Below are 20038 nucleotides of genomic sequence, written 5' to 3' on the forward strand. Positions count from 1 at the left end.
AGTAAATATATAATAGCAGAACAATATAATCTAGTTGCATGACCGGAAAGGAGTGGGAAGAAGTATAACTCCCACCCCTTCTCCATAAATATTTTTTTGGGGGCTTCCAATTTGCTCAAACAAACATGTTAGGACTAACATATTAAGAATAATTACGTGTTGAAAAGATATAAATAAATGACATCTATCTAATATAAAATAAATATGATATTGAGATTCCTCTTGAAAGTTTGGTTTGTAAATGTCTAACATGTGATGCCCAGGATTGGTGTTCATCTATTATGACACCAAAAATATCTTATTTAAAGATATTTTATTTCTATTAAATTAAACTTTTTTCTTTCAATTCTGTATTGACCCTCTGTGTTAATGATCGCAGATTGTTTCATCAGGAAATAGCACCAGCTTTAGTCTATGTGACGCCTATATGAGTGTGAAAAATTAACAATTTAGGGCCCAACACTGACCCCTGGGGGACGCCGCAGGTGATGTCCAAACTAGTAGAGTAGAGCAACAATAATTATATTACCCAAACTGTTAACTGTCCTCCGCCAACATAACACATTGCTAGTGATGCCCAGAGTGTTCCATTTTATTATGTGAAATAATGGGATATATGGTGTTGAAAACTTTTTCAGGTCCAGGGAAAAAAAGAAAAAAGATGTGCTGTTTTTGCTTTAATGAATTTGTGATTACCTCGATTGAATCTCATCAGTGCTAGTGCTAGTGCTGATCTGTTTGTCCTGAATCCATATTGGCTTTCTGTCAGTAAGTTGTGTTTGACATTGAATTTATCCAGCCTGTTGTTGAACACTTTTTCCAAGATTTTGGAGAACTGTTTGTCTTACAGTGAAAACAACTACACCCGAACGGTGGGAATAATTTTTCTTTTCAATATTGAAGTCAATAGATGTTAAAAGTGTTACTAAAATCCCCACTAGATGTCACTAGTACACTTCTTTATTGGAAGACACCTGTTGGTCGTTTCAATACATTTCCAGTCTTATAACAACAAAATAATTGTTTAAGGGATGAATAGGACTACATTCCCCCTAATCCACAATCCACAAATCATATGTATCTGTGTTTGACAGTTTCTATCTGGGCGTTTGTTTTTTTTTTTACCAGCACCAAGCTTGGTCTAAAAGGGAAGTAGGGTGACTTAGTTCTGACAGTTCCTGTAAAAACCTTCTACTCTTTAAAGGCCACAAGCTGTTATTGAAATGAAGCTACTAATAATAATTCATGTAATCTGACTTTTGAAAGGCAGGTTTTGTCATTGAATGGAGAACAAGCATAGAGTAACTTAAAGAAGAGACAGAACACTGAGAAGTCTGCTTGAGGCTGATTATATCTGGATTTACAAGACTGGAAGACTTTTTCACTCTCTCTCTCTTTCTCTTCTGACTTGGCCTCCATCCTGACAGTTGTCCCTCCTCCACTCCTCCAGTGTCTCTTGAATGTTGTTGGACAGGCTGAACTGCCTGCACTGCACTCAGACTTTGGGGAGGATCAGCTGTTTGTGCATATGGAGAATGTGCCTCCTTATTCTGAGGGTGTTTCCCTCTGCGACAATCAAACACTCGGGTGACTTTAGGACCCAGTAAAAAACACCCATGGGGGCGCGGCAATATTTTTAATCTGACCACAGAACCTGTTAGTTTACTCTTGCTTCCTCAAAGACAAATCACACGCTGCTTCACAGCAGTTCCTTGATGTGACAGTTGCAATAGAGAAGTGCTCGGAGTACCAGCGGCAGTGGAGCCACAACCCCTGAACTGAACCAAAGCCTTGGCAGACCTACTCCATGACCTGTGGACAAGGACCTTTGCGTCCTGACATGACTGGAAAAGGTGCCAAATCCCCGGCAGTAGACAAACAGCAATGGAGCAGCAGGCCTGGATACTGAGGACCCTCCAAGCCCAGCTGGATAGGCAGGAGACTGAGGATGAAGGCGCACCGAATGGCATTGCCGGAGAGTTTGCGGTGAGTCAACTGTAATGGTCTTTTTAACGAAGTCGCTGGCTGCTTAGATGAACTCCACAGAAAAGTCACAGAGTGGTTTGCATCTGTATATCATCAGAAACCATTTAAAAATGGTTTATTTGGACTGGGAAAATTGACAGTAAGTACAAAGGCAATGAAACAGCAGTGGTTTGTTGCACCCTCACAGCAAAAAGGTTTGGTGGTTCAAATCCAGCCCGGAGCCTTTTTGTGTGGAGTTTGCATGTTCTCCCCGTGTATATGGGTTTCCTCTGGGTATTCCGGTCCCCCCCATGCTATGTGGCTCCCTGCCGATGGGTCAATTCTGTGAAGAAATTTCCCCAAGGGGATTAATAAAGTATGATTCTTCTTCTTGTTCCCATCACCATTGTTATGCTTCCTCTTTGTGGTGATGACTGTCACTCAAGGCATTTCGATGAGGAAGACTGCATGAAAATGAAACACGACACTTTACTAACACAGATGGACACTGGTGACAAGCAAATTAATGTATGCACACATTAGCTGAACAAAGGGCATTAGACTAATGTAAGAACAGAGATTTAACAATGTTGTGTGTTGGCCTGGGACAACCCAGGTTCAACTGCCCTAACCATAACCTGACACTCCACACAATCTAAACCTAACCTCTACCTTTAACCTTAGTCAGGATCGTGTTAATAGTTGAAACACTTCAACATCCAGAAAGTTTCTACATACAGCATGCCCTTCAAGTGAACAAAATACAAAGATGAAACCAAACTCGAAATAAATGAAAGCATAAATTACACATCCTTAAAAAAAAAATCAAAGATAATGTTGGAGTGATTTGTGAGCAGAGCAAGCCCCATTTACACAACATGCGTTTTGTTTCAGAAAAGTTTAGGATTTGGGCAACAGCATTTTGAAAACAGTCGCTGTACACACATGAGCACTGAAAACACTGTTGTTTGCTTGCCAAGCCAACTGTTGTCAAGTAAACAGTGCTATAAGCTAATTCTCACAATAGCCACAAAAGCACATCTTAGCCATGCTTTACATATAAATTGGTGTAGGGCCCTTTATCTTGAGTACCTAAACCTAGGCCTTAACTCAGATTGCACAAAAGTATTGCGCTCCCAGTTACAAATCTGAGGAATGTAATGCCACATACAAGCAGAGATAACCAAAACGTTGAGCCCTTGAATGACATCATCTGCAGGCTGCTGCCATGGTAACAAGTGACATGCCATTGCTTGAGGACGGCGGCATGTGAAGCACACGCCGCCCCTCTTGCTGTCACACTGAACACCCCAAACCAGTCCAGAGGAAGGGGCCTATTGCATCACTTCCTTTCAAGCACAAAAAGCACTCTGTGGTGTCTGAAGCACAGATGGTCTGCAAGGCCTTTAACACACTCCTTGGAACTGAGCGAAGTGGCCTCTGAACAAAAAGACCAGTGTCTCATGAAGTGCTGTAGGCATGGACGTACCATGAGTTAAACTTGAGTGTCAGACCTTCCGCCTCGTCACTTTAGGAATGGAAATCCTTTCGGTTTGTGAGCAGTCATGTCAGTTTCGAGAAAAAATGAGTCATATATTCTACATCCAGGGCTGAAAAATATGAAAAAACTAACTGCGTATGACCATTGTGCAATTTGTCACATGTAGTTTGGTTGTCATTTCGTCTATCACATCGATTTGTTGACTCTTGTATGACTGCAACAAACAAAAAAAGACGACAGATAATGAATCTTTTTTTAAAAGAAAAGAAAACTTATACTGAGATTTTGAGATATCTATGACTTTAAACATGCCCAATGTGGATTTTCCTTAAACGTTAACTACTCACAATCAGCCGTCATGACATGTTTATGAGGGCTGCCTGTAGGCCTCTGGGTAGAATTATGGTTCAGCTCGAGGTTGGATTGTAGTTTGTATTGGCTTGGCAAAAAAGACCTGATGAGGTTAGCCTGTGGGCAACAACCATGGCTATGGCCCATGTGAGTCTTTAAGGGGTTTTGAATGAGCTCATGCTGTTTTGCTGCAAGCTGCACTATTGTAACAGTGTCTTCAAACGTCCGAGTAATCAAACAGTGGAGTGCATTACACTAATGCACAGATCTCTCAGTTTATCTGGAACATGTAGCAACTTGTTCCAGGATGAAAATCAAGCATCCTGAAGTAACCTTTAGTGTGTCTGCTCTCCACCTGTGGAACACACTGTCTTAGTGTCTGAGGTCAGCTGAAACAATCGGCTCATGTAAGGGCTAAAATCATTGTATGTACTGTATGTATTTCATTTCTTAATAAACTGCACTGCACTTCAGTTGTTGTTTTTTTAAAAGTGACTTGATTAATAATGGTGCTTCTACCTTATTTTGTTTCATTCCGTTCTACAACTCTAAGTACATTATTCATGTTTCTTTTTCATACATGTTTGTCTTCTATTAAATATTTTCAACATACTATTTTTTTTGTTTTATTAAGTAAGAATATTCTGCGTGAAGTCATTGACAGTAATCTGCATGAAAGAAGAACTACAAATCAGGTCTGACTGACTGATTGGATGGATGGTAATACAACAGAAAGGAAGTGTTTTACATGTGACCTTATTGCTTTATTTAAATGAGCTTAAAACAATCCAGGGCATGTTTTAACATGTTATGCTGTATGAAATCAGAGAAAACGATGTTTGCGATTCCACTTGCTCCTTGTAAGGCTTGTTCAGAGTACATATACAGTCACCCAATCATATCAGTAAGAAGAAAAAAAACAAGCTAAAAAAAACCCAGACATGTTCATTTAAAACCATAATTGTGGGCTATGTAAAGCTCAACTGAGTGAAAATCAAAGTTACAATGAATTAAAAAAATAAGTTTTTTTTTTTTTTAATAACACGACAGTTTTGCCGGTTGAAATTTTCTGTCAAAAGTTTGTGTGTTGTGCTGTCCAGAGTGCAACCTGAAGTTAGAGGAAGTTGTATTAAAGATAGATGAATGGGTTTAATACGCATGGCATTGACACATAAAGAATAAAAAATGCTGATAGCACTAAAACAAATTTTTTTGTTGTTCTTGTAATTTTCAGAGGTTGAAGAGTCAATCAATCAAATACCGCACTGACAAGACCTACCCCACAAAAACAGCCGAGAAGCAAGAAAACATCAAGAAGAACCGATACAAGGACATTGTTCCCTGTAAGAATTTTTTTGTTGAAGATGTTTTGAAAGTTTGCTTTGCATATACTTCTGCATTAGATACTAATAATGTGAGTCTGCATTAACACACTGCAGACAGTATCAGATAGGATAACATTAAGGAAGTATGACTCTGAAACTTCTATGGCACTCTTCAAGACAATAACTATGTTTTCAACTAAACCTGATGTCGTAGTTGGCATGAATTAGCCACAACACATTAATTAACCCAATAATGTATTGAGCTATTTGCATTTCAATCACTGTGATGAAATGATTAGTGACTGTTATTCAATCACTTATGGCAACTTATTGATATCATTAAATTAGTAGCAGTGAGATTGTTCATTTTGTTTTACATGAAAACAGTTGTAAGGCTACTATTTAGTCTCTATTTTCTTTGTTAGTTTTAGTTTATCTAAACATTTTACAGCCACTCCGATATGCTCCCTGAGGCCCGTTAGCTTTAGCATTAGCCAGCTGAAATTGTCTCCAGAAATCTATTTATTGAATAAACAGACCAAAGTAACAAGTATTTGTTTTCTATTTTACTTCTGGCCAGCAGATGTAACTTCTTCTAAATTTATATATATAATATATAAATTAGAATATCATGAAAATATTTTTTGTCACTCATTTCAGAAAGTCAAACCCATATATGATAAAGGCTCATGACACATAGAGTGAAATATGTCAAGCCTTTATTTCTTGAAATTTTGATGATTATGGCTTACAGATAATGAAAACCCAAAATTCAGTGTCTCAGAAATTTTGAATATTACATAAGATCAAGAAAAAAAAGGATATTTTAAAGAAAAATGTCAGGCTTCTGAAAAGTATGTTCATTTCTACGCACTCAATACTCGGTTGGGCCTCTTTTTGCATGAATTACTGCATCTTAGCGGCGAGGCATGGAGGCCATCAACCTGTGGCACTGCTCAGGCGTAATGGAAGCCCAGGTTGCTTTGATAGCAGCCTCCAGGTCATGTGCATTGTTGGTCTGGTGTCTCTCACCTTCCTCTTGACAGTAGCCCAGAGATTCTCTATTGGTTTCAGGTCAGGCCAGTTTGCTGGCCAATCAAGCACAGTAACACCACAGTCATCGAACAAGCTTTTGGTACCTTTGGCAGTGTGGGCAGGTGTCAAGTCCTGCTGGAAAATGAAACCAGCATCTCTGGTAGATAGCTGCGTTGACTGTGGACTTCAGAAAACACAGTGGACCCACACCAGCAGATGATATGGCAGCCCAAATCATCACAATGTCACACTGGACTTCATGCAATCTGGATTCTGAGCCTCGCCACTCTTCCTCCAGACTCCGGGACCTTGATTCCCAAATGATATGCAAAATTTAATTTCATCTGAAAAAAGGACTTTGGACCACTGAGCAACAGTCCAGAGTTCTTTTTCTCCACAGCCCAGGTAGGACGCTTCTGACATTGTCTCTTGTTCAGGAGTGGCTTGACACCAGGAATGGGACATTTGTATCCCATGTCATTGATGCGCTGACACCAGCCTCAGTCCACTCCTTGTGAAGCTAGAACCAAAACTGAACTTTTCCACAATATTCAAATTTTCTGAGACACTGAATTTGGGGTTTTCACTATCTGTAAGCAATAATCATCAACATTTCAAGAAATAAAGGCTTGAAATATTTCACTCTATGTGTCATGAGCCTATATCATATATGGGTTTGACTTTCTGAAATGAGCGACAAAAAATATTGAACATTTTCATGATATTCTATTTTTTTGAGATGTACCTGTGTGTGTGTATATAAAGAGAGGCACCTTGGGGGCTCTAAAATATTTGCAGTTTGTATCAAGCTTTAATAAGCTTTAATTTCTTAATGTGTCCTTACAGTCTAAGGGGGTTTCAAGTTGTATTATGAACATCAATCGCCATTATATAGCAACAAAAATACAACAACATAGCAACAAATGATTTAATCCTCACCAATCAACCTGTAACTGGTGTTTGTATTCACGTACAAATTTGAGTTACCCCACACAATGGAAAATAGATCAATGATTTGTAACTGATACATTGGCACCTACGTTATAAATTGCTCAAATGGTTATGTATGTGCTACTATTTAACTGTGACTAATTATCTTTTCTAATATTTACTCCAATGAAACATTGTGGTACTATGTCCATGAAAAAGTAATGGATTTACTTCCTGAGGTTATACTCTACTCTTGCATATTTCTATTTGGCTACAATGATGTAAATAGCTAAAGCAAATCCAACCACCACTTGTAAAATGTACAATATACTTTAACTATGCAATATTTTCCTATTGTTTTAGTTGACCACGCTCGGGTGAAGCTCACCTTCACCACAGCCAATAATGACACAGACTACATCAATGCAAGTTTCATCAAGGTAAACTCACAATATCAATTCTTGGATGAGACCTTTAAATAAAATGAAATTAAAAAATGCAAATTGTACATACATGACATGTTTGTACTGAAGTGAACCTTTGACTGTAAGCTGTAATTTATTTCTGTGCAGGGAGTATCAGGGTCCAGGGCTTACATTGCTACTCAGGGTCCTCTGCCCCACACAGTGGTGGACTTCTTGAGGATGATTTGGGAATACAACATCAAGGTACAATTAGAGATTGTGATCTTTATTACTGGACAACTATCTTGTTTTGGTTTTTTTTTTGCTAACAAAATAAAGCATTTCCTTTGACATGCTAGTCTGTTAAACTCTCTCACTAAAAGTTGTGTAGCCTTGTTGGATTTTTGTATTTTACATCTTCTTTTGTCAACTTTAAAGGTTGTAGTGATGGCGTGTCGAGAGTTTGAGATGGGAAAGGTAATGCTGATTTTCATATCGACGCACAAAGCTTTTAGTTTATACTAGCTACGGAAATGTAGTTCATTGTGAGCTGATAAACCACCACAGCAGTCACATTGCGTGTTGGTTCGATATGTTTTCTTGTGTTTCGTTTGACAGTAGTTGTGTGAACTGCATTGCGCTTTCTCACAATAGTTTTTTTTTCTTTTAGAAAAAGTGTGAGATCTACTGGCCTCAAAGACAAGAGACATCCTTTGTCTGTGAGCCTTTTACGGTTTACTGTGTGGGTATTTTTTTTACTCCTACTGTCACACTTCCTATTTTACATGTGCCTCGAATTGCTTCATTTATATTTCACACATTAGGTGGTACGCTCACTTTGGCTCATTTTGAGCGGCAAGCACAAATTCTCAGTTTAACAAGGAGATGTGGATTGTTTTTGTTTCTACAGGATTATGAGGAAAAAAAAGGAGATTATCTGATGAGGACGTTAAGGATGACTTATCGCAACGTAAGCAGTGTTTATACTCTGGCTGTGAGAAAAAACTGAGATAAGCAAGATTTTGTCTGGCTTTGTTTGTTTTGTGTGATGTTGGGAAGCATTGAGGTATAGTCATTATCTCCCTTGCTTTATCACAAGCTTATCTCTGTTTGAGTCTGGTCTGTTCTTTGTAGAGTTTGCATGTTTTCCCTGAGTCTGCATGGGTTTTCTCAGGTTACTCCGGCTTTCCCCTCCAAAATCTGAAAGAAAACACATTTGAGCTCAATTTGTGTGTCTAAGATTGCTCATAGTTACCTGACATGACCAGGGTGTACCTTTTCTCCACTCATAGTCAGATCAGATTGATGGATTAAAACCCTTTCCAAGCCACAAGGACTTATCGGTCCAGAGCTTATCTCCGGTTTCCGTAGTACTAAGCCGGTCAGAGTTTATAACCCCCCCCCTGGATGGGACACTGGTCCGTCGCAGGTTAGTCCCCAGCATGTGCTGGTACTCATGTAAACAGCCGAGTCGACTGGAGCAAAGTCAGGCAAAGTACCTTGCTTAAAGAACAGGGATGGATTAAAGCATCCTATTCATTAACTGTTAATCCCCTTCTCCGTATTTAACCCATCCTATTCATAGTAAACCTTAATTATCCACACTAGGAGCAGTGGATAGCCATGGCGCGGCGCCCGGGGGCCAAGGGTCTCGCTCATGGCTCCACAGTGGTGGCCTGTCATCAGGGAGAATCTGTGTTTAAAAAATGTGTTTATCTTGAACTGAAGCATAACAATACTATTAAACATGCACAAAAATAAAGCCTTGCATTGTAACTATCAACAACACTGACTTTTTTTCCAGTGCAGCAGAACTTTGAAACAGCTGCATTATGTCAACTGGCCGGATCACGGCGTGCCAGACTCCATCCCTCCGATTCTGGACATGTTGCAGGAGATGCGTTCCTATCAGGCTCATGATGACATTCCTATATGCATCCACTGCAGGTCAGATATCATTTTACATTTTGAGTTTCTCTTTGAAATCAACCAAATGGTACATGAGGAAGCCAGTATTTCCAACTTAAATATCTTTTGGAGTTTTAGAAAAACATGCTACGTAACCTTTTCTTCAACAAAAAAACCTAATATAAATAGATAATCAATACAGTATCATCAGTGGCCGGAGTCAAGACAATAAATTAAATGTCTAAATCTAGATGTCAAGGCGATTCCGTTTCCCAGCATGGTTTTACGTTTTAATTTCTGCAAAGAATTCATGATTAAAAATTAAGTAACTGGAGGGTGATCCAATCATAATTTGAAGACCTCTGGTATATACTGTACTGACACAAATGATCATAATGTTAAATTGCAATAATTGTATGTTTGCAACTTAATGTAGTTTTAATGGCGCTTTGCCTTTTTTTTTGGTCTGTAATTGTTGTGAGGGGGCCACATGAAAATCTATCAGAATTTCCATGTGATTCCCGATTCCTCATTGAGTCTTTGCAGGACAACCAGATAAGGTTAAACAGCCACCACGTGTCTGCCATAGATGCTTCCTCAATTGTATTACCAACAAAATCTCAGATAGCCGTGAAGTCGGTTTCCAAATCTTTATCTGACAGTAACAAAAGGGAACAATGCCATCGCAGCAAGTTCCATGAAAATGACTCAAAATCCATTTGAAATTGAATTGACATAAATCCAAGTTATCTTGCTTTTTCATAAAAAAAAAGATAAATATTTTAAAATAGGTTCAGTCCGAGCCCGAAGACAGTTTAACTACGTTTTAGGCCTTGTTGATCTTTTAATTTAGAAAGCTTAATCATTAAACATCAACTTGTCCTAAAAGTTCTTCCTACAAATAATGATAACATGGAGTAAGTTTCTTATCCTGTAGCACTTGTTGTTGTTTTCTAGATTGGTATATTGCCTCCTTAAAACAATCATTCCAAAACAATCGCACACTCTGACAATATTACAATTACAAGGCGAAGGCGAAAAGTATTAACTCGCTCCGTTCAGTTCTGATGTGTGAAACTTTGTGTTAGTTATTATGCAAGCGTATTGCGGTCAGCATACATGCCCCCCTTCTCTATAGACCTTTGAGGTTATGCACCTCCCTCCTTCTCTTGGCAGGAAACGTGTGTGGGCGGTTAGTCAACGACCCACTGGGTTATAGAATACCGTGTATGTGTATGCGTTTCCCCCTGAGTTGTTCTGTCACTGTAGTTGATGGAAAACCTCCATGAACCTTTTTTCAGAAAAGTACAATGACAAGCGGCTTGCGTCCGTCCAGATAGAAACTGCATGATTAATGGTTATTGCTCTCTGTCAGTGCAAAAACAAAACTACCGTATCAACAGCGGTCAGAAGAAACACTTTGTTTTAAAATGTTGTACTTTATTTTAGGAACTAATCTTGTTTATTTTAAGCAACAATATTTAAATTTAAAAGATTTGAATATTATTAGGGATAAGATACAATTCTTATCAGTTGTATGTTGCATTAAAAAAAACACCTCAGTAATGACACATCATGTATTTGTGTTAAAGCTAAAGAAATGCTGTATAAAAGTGTGACCAGGTCTCTCCTTTAGTGGACGACGTGTCATATGTGGAGGGTAGAGAGCCAACACAGCATGGTCACAACACATCAGAAGAAGCTCACTCAATACTACAGACGAAATATTTATAATTTTATACTTTTAATGGTTTTTTTGTAACAATCTTGATTTGCATGTGTTTTTCTCAATTGCTGTCAAGTTATTCTACTGAGGTATTTTAATACATTGAAATGTCCATGCTCATGATTTTTGTTTTGTTTGTGTTTTTTTTTTATTAATTTGATTATAACTTGATTCATTTGTCATTGTAGTGCTGGTTGTGGTCGAACAGGAGCTCTTTGTGTTATTGACTACACCTGGAATCTCTTGAAGAAACACGTAAGATATTCAACCCCAACATTTTCCCACACATTATGTTACTTGTTGACGTCACTCTAAAAATAATGGGATGCATTCCACTAATAATTAGGTTTCTTTTATAGATGATCACCCCCGATTTCAACATCTATGATTTAGTACAAAACATGAGAACCCAAAGGCCCTCGGTGGTGCAAACCAAGGTATTTTTCTCCTTTTTTCTTGTTTTTCTTCAAAAGTAGGAATATAAATAACTAATCTGTAAACTGGAAGAGCATTTCAAGCCATTTTCTTCCGGCTATCGGTCGTCTTCTCGTGACACATTTATCAGGTCCCATGGCTATGAAACCTAACAGAACCACTTTTCATTGTTTCACCTCAGGAACAATATGAACTGGTCTACAGAACCATCAAGCTCCTGTTTGAGAGATATTTGGAGACCGTGGATTCACAGACCTGCCAAAATGACGTGGGTGCACCAAAAAAAGCAGACGTGATGCAGAAACACCATTGTCGGTCACATTATTCAAGATCGCAGCACTTGGGAAAGGAAACATATTAAACGGCTGAATGGGTGATACAACACAGAGCTTTGGCAGCTGTGGCAGGGACACTGCTAGATCAGTCAGTTTTGTCCTTTATCAATTTAGCTGATAAGTCATGAAAATCAAAAGTACACTATGTCAAAATATTTGTAAAGTTAGGATCTGATTTTTTTCCCTTATTCTTTCAAATTTAATAATGGAAGATTTTGGTTTACATGCGATGAATGTAAATATTACTGACAAGCCAATGAACTGTTGAATGACATTGCATTTTATTTAGATGCACATTGTCTTTATTTGTTAATTCCAGTTGTGGCTCACTTGCCTCCTCTTTAAACCAATTAGGTAACAACAGCCCCACCTGATATCGTTCCCGATGTCACAGAAAGCGAGCTCTCGGATGTTGAGGAAGATCTGGAGTTGAAGACGTGCTTCCAGCACTTGCTTGACGAGGAACGGGATGTGATTCAGAAGCACCACACAGCCTCTGCTTCAGAAAAGCCCATCCCTGTGAACGCTAATGATACACAAAGCACTCTGCAACAGCAGCACCTACTCAGTAGCTGTGCCGAGGCTCTGAGCACTGACCAGGACCCGCATGAAAGACCCAGAACCCCACCTAAGCCGAAGCGCTCCAGCCAGAGAACTGCTGTGAAGGGTGCACAGGACATTGAGGCTATCCCGCCACTGAACCCTGGACCTTCACCACCTGTGACAGAGACCATTTGTCTCATGGTGGAGGACCCCTACTTCAAAACCCCGATGAGTTCCCCCTCATCAGAGGAGGCACCAACGGACCCTGCAGGAGAACAATGGACATGTAGCCCTATCTTAAGTGCACCATCATTGTTTCTGAACGACCAGAGTATGGAGCCTGGTTGTCCTGCCTCAGGTAAATGATCATACATGTGTCATTCTCAAAATCAAATCACACTGTGCCAGAATTAAATGTTACAGTGTGTGTTGTAGGAAAAATTGAAGCCCATACAGATAGAGAAGTGCCTCCTCCACTGCCTGAAAGGACCCCGGAGTCGTATGTACTGGCTGGGACTGCAGGTTGGTGTCCTGACATTGTGTGAAACCAGAATACACCCTGGACAGGTCCTCAATCACCTGTCCGCCAATCGTCTTTCATAGGAAATCAATCTTTCTTTCCATGATATACTGTCACATTCAAACGAGCCAACGATTTACAATTTTCCCTCGTAGGCCCTGCAGAACCCTGTGAAATGTTGTCAGTTATCATTCCACGTAATGCTGCAGCTGAGGCCGTCAGGGAAATGGGAGGTAAGAGATTCAAAGGGAAATACATCACTAATAATACTTTTGTTTTTTTCTGTTTAACACTTACCACTTACTTTTCTGGTGAGAAAATGTCAGCCATCACATGAAAAAATGGAATTCTTTACTTTTATTCGTGCAAAATCTTGCTTGCTGCACACACATAACAGTACTTTACGCTTTGCAAACAGCTGTCGGTGGTTTCTGGTTATTCCCATATTTACAGGTGGTCCACCTTCACCTGTCCCTCCACTCCCAGAGAGAACCCCTGAATCTTTTGTCCTCGCTACAGATCAAAGTAACGAAAGAAATAAAAAAAAGTCTATACATACCCATAGAAATTGCAAATTGCAGATTTGTTCCAAGACATGAATCTGATTTCTACTGCTATTTTTTTAGCTTCATCCTCCGAGCAGAGGATAGCAATCAAGCCAGCCGCGAACATGATTGGAGTGTCTTCAGAATGGTCCGGCAACTCAAACCAAGCTGCTGCTATGTTTCAGAATGAAGGGAAAGTGTTCATGAGAAGTAAGGTAAGAATGACATGGCGTTGCTTCGCTGCTAATGTGTGACTTCCTGCTTTGAAAAACTCAGCTTGTTGTCTATAAATCATCCCCATCTATCTTTAAAAAGGCAATAAACAGGCTTTCCCAGTGGTGTACCATTTATTACCAAGAAGCATTGCGCTACTCTGATTTGTCAATCTTCAAGAAACTACACTTAAAGAAGCTGCATTTAGGAAGAAATCGAAGGAAAAGAAACACTCTTAGTAAATAGTTTCATATCTGGTCGAAGTTATTTAACGTTTCATTGATTTCCAGTTTAATAAATGTGAGTTGACCTTTGGCCGACTATTGAAAAAGTTTTCTTTTCATTTAGAAGCCTCTGCTTGTTGAGTGTATTCTGGAAATAGTCATTCACATCCATTGAGGTCACAGCGACATTAGTCACAGTGCATGTGGGTGTTTAGTCACATGCCGATACTGACAGGAGGATTTGAGTCCGTGCCCCTTCACTTTTAAAATGGCTCAAAACTGCATGAATGTGATGTTCTGATAAGTAAGGTGGTTTTAAGGTTTCCCTGTTCAATGTCTAGATCAGTTCCTTTTATTTTACGTATAAAGAAGAAAGTCAAAGTGAAAGATAGCTTTAAAGGTCTCAGATGCATCAAACTTGATATGGTTTCTAATATATCAAATTAACTAGATTGACATATAGAGTGATATATCATATTTCTGTGTGAAATGTATAACATGCTATCTTTTCTTGTAGAGTCTGAAAGCAAAAATGACCTTCACAGGTGAGATATCACTAAGCAAACTGTGTGTTTAATGGTGGGACATATTGGAGAGTTCATTTTCTTGGTTATGATGATGTTTGTAATACTTTTTATTGTTATTTCCGCAGCACCAGTAACAACTTTTGATCTCACATCAAATGGGGCTTCAAACGTTGTTGTGGACCCACCAACTCCTCCTCAGCTTCCACAAAGTGAGCTCACCATCTTATGGATAAGAATGAATGTTGACGTTTGTTTTGAAGGCTGAGGGCCACTTCCGGCCCGTGCCCCTCTTCTTCTTCTGGCTCACAATTTCAAGTGCTATTACATGTCTAGCCAGAGGAGAATACTAATTTGTTTATTTATCAGTTCATTTCTTGAAATCTATCAATTTAGGGCTGTACCATATATATATCATCATCACAATATTATATACAAGTCACAAAAGATTGTCTGAACTGCAATTAATTGTGTTTCCATGTTATAATATGTGGCCTAAATCCAATGGCGTCTTAGAGCCAAAAGAATGCGATTTCACTTCATTATTTCAACGTGACATCACACTTGGTGGATAAAGGTTATGAGTCAGAAGCACAAGAGTCCAAAACATCGAGGAAAAATAACAGAAAAAGTAAAGCTGACAAACTGGTGAGAAATCCAGATGTGCATGTGATCAGAGAAAGAAAATCAAACAGAATGCTCATTGTAATTGAGTCCAAGAAGAGAAAGAGCACTGTCAGATTACACTCTCAACATTAGATAGCATCATCACATATCACACGTTTAACTAATATCATGAAGCCCTGATATAAACCAACACAACGATCTATGTATTTGCCTCTAACTTGACTGAAATTGTATTTGATGTGCAGCTGCGGAGAGTCTAACTATTCCTCTGCCGGAGAGAACGGCTGATTCTTTCATTGTCGGAACATTAGAAGGCAAGTGTGTCAACGTGACCTCACTGCAGAAAAAAGAGAGACAATGTCTTACCTTGTGCATCAGAAGTTGATGTAACTCCCTCTTTAATTCTTCTCCTTTCAGTTCATGAGAAAACCTCCCTTTACCCGGACCTGTTGCAAACAGCAGAACCCTCACCGAGGGCCGGCATGTCGTCTGAGTGGGGCGGCTCCTCTCAGCCCAAGTTCTTCGACGCCGTCATGAGCAGGAGTAAGGTAATGACGACCCTGCCGGTCACAGAGCGTTGTCCTGGAAACATACATCAGGGGAAAGAGATTATCAGCCTTAAGTTGATCTTCAAAGTTTTTAACGTGATCTTCACTTTATGACGTTCTCCCCAGAGTGTTCGAGCCAGTGGTCCCAGGCAAGGTGAGCTATTCAATCCACCGAGTGAGAACGCCGCTTTCTTCCGCTTTCCTGTCATGTAAACCTTCAACATTCAAGCGATGCTGTCGCTAATTTCCAAAAGCTTGAAACAATCCCGTGTTTACTTCGGGCAGAATTGACCTACTTTCTTATCAAGCTGAGGACAAACCACACGCTCGAGTGGCTTAACACATAATGTCGTGAAAACGAGTAGCATTGTGAGTCTGGGTGAGCCGGTGCTGGTTGGTTTCCTGGCTCCCTTCGTTAGATATCCCTGCAACAGAAAATAGAAACATTTTTGAGATGCTTTGTATTCACATTGTTGTAGGTGATGCTTCAAAGGTTGTACCTTTGTACAAGTATATGTTGTTCTAGATCTACCATCTCATCATCTTATATCTATCTATTCAGATCCATTGAGCTATCCAGATAGATCAGTTGACTGTAGAGAGTCGCCATATTATAATCCACCACTTTATCAGTTGTTGTCTTTTTCATTGTGCTGATATTTATTCTATAATTTGCTTCATATATACACTGGTCAGCCATAACATTCTAATAATTGACAGGTGAAAGGAACAGTTTTCACCATGATGTGAATATTTTATCCCCAATATTAAGGTTGCAAGAAAAAAAAAGTGAGTTTGGAAACTGTCAGAGCTTTTCCAAAACTGAAACTCTGGTCTGCAGTGATCAGTAATAGTGAAATACCACTGATCCACTTTCTGATCCGATATCCCATTAAACCACATTCCTAATATCACGCTTACCGATATGATAAAATATCGGATCCTTTAAAAAAAAAAAAAAAAAAAAGCCTTTATGAGCTTTTGTGGACAGGTTGAAAGTTTTTCATTTTAAATGGGATGTTTTAAAAGACAAACAGTTTTAATTCTTTGTCTCAGGTCAAAACATGAATGTGTCGGCCGTCAGCCATCATCTGAACACTTTTCAGCCTCTGACATAACCATAATGTACACTAACATGAGGGGGGGGGGGCATTTGTACATCTGCATTAATCCCACCTGGCTAAAGTAGTTGGTTATGTCAACCAATCCAAAATAGAACCTGAAAATTTTATTATACTTTAACTTTGATTGGAAAAAAACAAAACAGATAAATAACACATCATTTTCTTAAATAATGAGAATCAGTCCATTGCATCAGAAGTATTATGGTGTTAATCTGCACATTAAAAATCAATAATTATCACAAGTGGTGACATTTAAAGGAAGGGGAAGTGGTGTGCCAGTGTGAACAGGGTCATGGGTGGTAAAGGCTTATTAATAAATGTGGGTAATGGACATATATTTTGGCTGGTCTAACAAATGTTGCTTCTGTAGCACAACTTACTGCAGAACATACTGCTGGTAATGATAGAAATATGTGCGACTACACACTGCTTTGCAGAGAACAAAAGAGGGCCTTACAATAACTTACAATGTTTAGGCTGATTGGCGTGTGCGCATGCATTGTGCGCATAAATAAACTCATTGAAGTACTTACCTTCACCACAGGATGGCATCGTTTACTGACACAATAGATGAAAACTTGAGTAAAAATGCTTATTATGTTCATACATTAATCAAAAGGGCTGTGTTCACATTGGGGGTAACTTCTGTGTTTCTACTCCAGAGCCCCTCACTGCAGTTCAGCAGCTCACTCCACTTCCTGTGGTTCTAACTGGAGGAGGAAGTGGTGAGTTGGTTCAGGCATCAAAGACACTGCACACTACACAGTAGCCTCTCTCTCGCACAGTTAATAATCTGTATAACATGCTGCAATTTAAAAAAAAAAAAAAAAAAAATGTCATGTGCAGCCGACATCTAAGATTGTGGTGATTTCCAAGTTGACCATGTGATAGAAGCAGTTATTCTCGCTCTTGATCGAGTCAGGTCACCGTCAGTGTGTTTTAAAACTCCAGAAAAGCATTTCATTTCCTCTCTATCTGTGTTCACAAGCACAAGTGGAACAGCATGAAGGCAGCCGCTGGGCCTCCTTCAGCTCAGACAACATATCAGACAAAAGCAGCGAGAAGGGCATGACGAGATCAAAGGTAAAAGACAAAACCGACACACATTTATTGAATCGTTATAGAAAGTTTAAAATCAGATATTTGCGATATTATCAGCTGAGCGTGTTTCTGTTTCCTCTTTACAGAGTCTGAAGTTTTTTAGATCCAAGCAAAAATGTAAGCATATGAAATATACCCCTTAAAGGCACATCCATTTAAAAGAAAAAAACAAAACAGGACTAATGTAATATTTAATATCTACCTTTCTGCCTCTCAGCTAAAGCAGCCCTGCCACCGCCTGTCACTCAACCTGGTGAAGTTTCTCAGGCACCTAGTACCTCTTCTTCATTGTTCAAGTTTGGTAAGCCCGCAGATAATGCATCATTAACACATGGAACTGAATTTGCATACGCATCATGAGTAAGAGCAATTTTACCTCCTACAGCATTTGGGAATCGTTTCGGAAAGCCGAAAGGCCCCAGAAAGTATCCAGAATCCTGGGTCTGAAACTGCAGCTGCTCCTCCAGTGACGCTCGCACTAATGTGTAATAAGCTTTATTGCATGTGTCCCAGCAGAAGATGACACATAAATAGTCAATGGACTTGACTTCACCACTTAAGCAGTCACGTTCACTCACAAGGCCAATGTCAAAATGTGAAGACGTGGTTGAGGTTGAGGGTCAGACCACCAACGTTGTGATTGGAAGGCGACCTGCCGTACTAACTGAGCCACGACGGCTCCACACTCAGGTAATGTCTTCTTATCTCGGGCCAATCAAAAGGAGAATCAGCGCAGCAGCACTGCGACAAACACCTCAACAGCACCTGCCTTGATTATTACTTTTTTTTGTTGTTTTCCTTCCAAACTATAAACTGTGGTTGATTGTAATCATTGACAAGTGCCTTATCAGACCCCGTACTCCAACGTTCACAAATTCAGGAGCTAACGGAATAGTTTGCTTGCAGAAGTCCGAACAACTCTTTGCTTGAAAATGTGGTGACTCGGGAATATTTCTTTGTGCATTTGTCCTGAAAATGGAAAAGACCGGGTGATAAATCTACTTTATGATACACGCCATTTAGTTTTGTTTTCATGCCGCGATCCACACATTCCCCCCTGTACGTTTTGTTATGATTAGAAAATGGTACAGTGATTGTAATGCACATTGAATATGCAGATGATGAAACTATATTACATACAAAATAATTTATTAAAATATACTGAAAAGCAATGTGGCCTTATTGCGAGTGCTTTTTTATTTTGAAGAGGACATTGAAAATGGAGATGACATAGCTCGTTAAACCTTGCAAAAAGAGTTTTGTTTAACATAATGGTTATATATAACAAACCTGCACTTATAAAAGATCTACAACAAAGTGCTGACATTTGACTATTGGTAATGCTGTTAGGCTTTTTCAATATTATTGTGAATTTCTCTCCACATACGAAACATACAGTTGAACCAGCATGAATAAGTGATTGTCTTTGGAGGTCCTTTAGACATATAACACTATAAACAAGTAGAAAGGTAGTGAATAAAATATCAACAATTTCAACAAGTTGCAACAGTTCTGCACATTCTGACTTATTTGGTTAAAAAAAACAGCAGAATTGAACAACTGAAGTGAATTCATGTCACGTACATCCACCCGCTTTAACACCTTTGTGGAGAATTTTAGTCTATTATTTTATGAATAATTATGTAAAAGAATACAACGATATTCCAGATGGACAAGTTATAAATCTAGCATTGAAAAGGTTTCAACAATAACAAAAGCATCACTATGTTTTCAGTGTATTTGGCAAAATGCACCTTAAAGAAGATTCTTTTTCATATTTGTGTAGGTAAAATACCTTAAACCAAAAACCAGCCAACAAGGAACAAATGAAGAGTTTGGGTTGTTATTCATATATTATTATTAGATATTGTATTTCTAAGGCTATTTAAATGCTGACGCAATGTGGGATTGCTTGTTTTCGATTCCCAGTGACAGTTGATTTGAAGAAGAGAAAAGAATAAATGTCCAGAGCCCTCTGGTGGCCGTGTTGGATAATAACACCAAAGGTCAAACATTCATATTCATCTTTAGTGGATTTTTATCACGCAGGAAAGTCCCAATGATCTTGTCCACATTGAATAAAACTCTATATAGAAGCTCAATATCATTTCACAAAGACCAGAAATGGCAATGCTGTTCATTTATTTATTTCAA

The 20038-nt window shown here is 39.0% G+C and overlaps 1 protein-coding gene across 1 annotated transcript; it reads left to right on the plus strand.

Annotated features, from left to right (window-relative positions):
* The first annotated feature begins 1488 nt into the window (after window positions 1-1488).
* ptpn22 (protein tyrosine phosphatase non-receptor type 22) lies at window positions 1489-19048 on the plus strand. The gene is made up of 26 exons (XM_080469316.1): window positions 1489-1986; window positions 5052-5160; window positions 7471-7547; window positions 7680-7775; window positions 7950-7988; window positions 8182-8253; window positions 8422-8481; window positions 9316-9458; window positions 11334-11400; window positions 11505-11582; window positions 11762-11848; window positions 12270-12816; window positions 12894-12980; window positions 13134-13211; window positions 13432-13503; window positions 13605-13738; window positions 14478-14505; window positions 14613-14696; window positions 15357-15425; window positions 15529-15659; window positions 15786-15813; window positions 17446-17508; window positions 17772-17866; window positions 17971-18001; window positions 18102-18185; window positions 18270-19048. The coding sequence occupies exons 1-26, from the start codon at window positions 1885-1887 to the stop codon at window positions 18329-18331; spliced, it is 2523 nt and encodes an 840-aa protein (XP_080325442.1). The 5' UTR covers window positions 1489-1884; the 3' UTR covers window positions 18332-19048.
* Window positions 19049-20038: the final 990 nt, after the last annotated feature.

Source organism: Lipophrys pholis (genome assembly GCF_963383615.2).
Source record: "Lipophrys pholis genome assembly, chromosome: 8".
NCBI classification, from domain to species: Eukaryota; Metazoa; Chordata; class Actinopteri; order Blenniiformes; family Blenniidae; genus Lipophrys; species Lipophrys pholis.

Coding starts and splice junctions, on each gene's coding strand:
- ptpn22 (XM_080469316.1), top strand. CDS start 1,885: ATGGAGCAGCAGGCCTGGATACTGAGGACCCTCCAAGCCCAGCTGGAT. Junction 7,989..8,181: donor GAGAGTTTGAGATGGGAAAG/GTAATGCTGATT, acceptor TTTTTCTTTTAG/AAAAAGTGTGAGATCTACTG. Junction 13,739..14,477: donor AAGTGTTCATGAGAAGTAAG/GTAAGAATGACA, acceptor CTTTTCTTGTAG/AGTCTGAAAGCAAAAATGAC.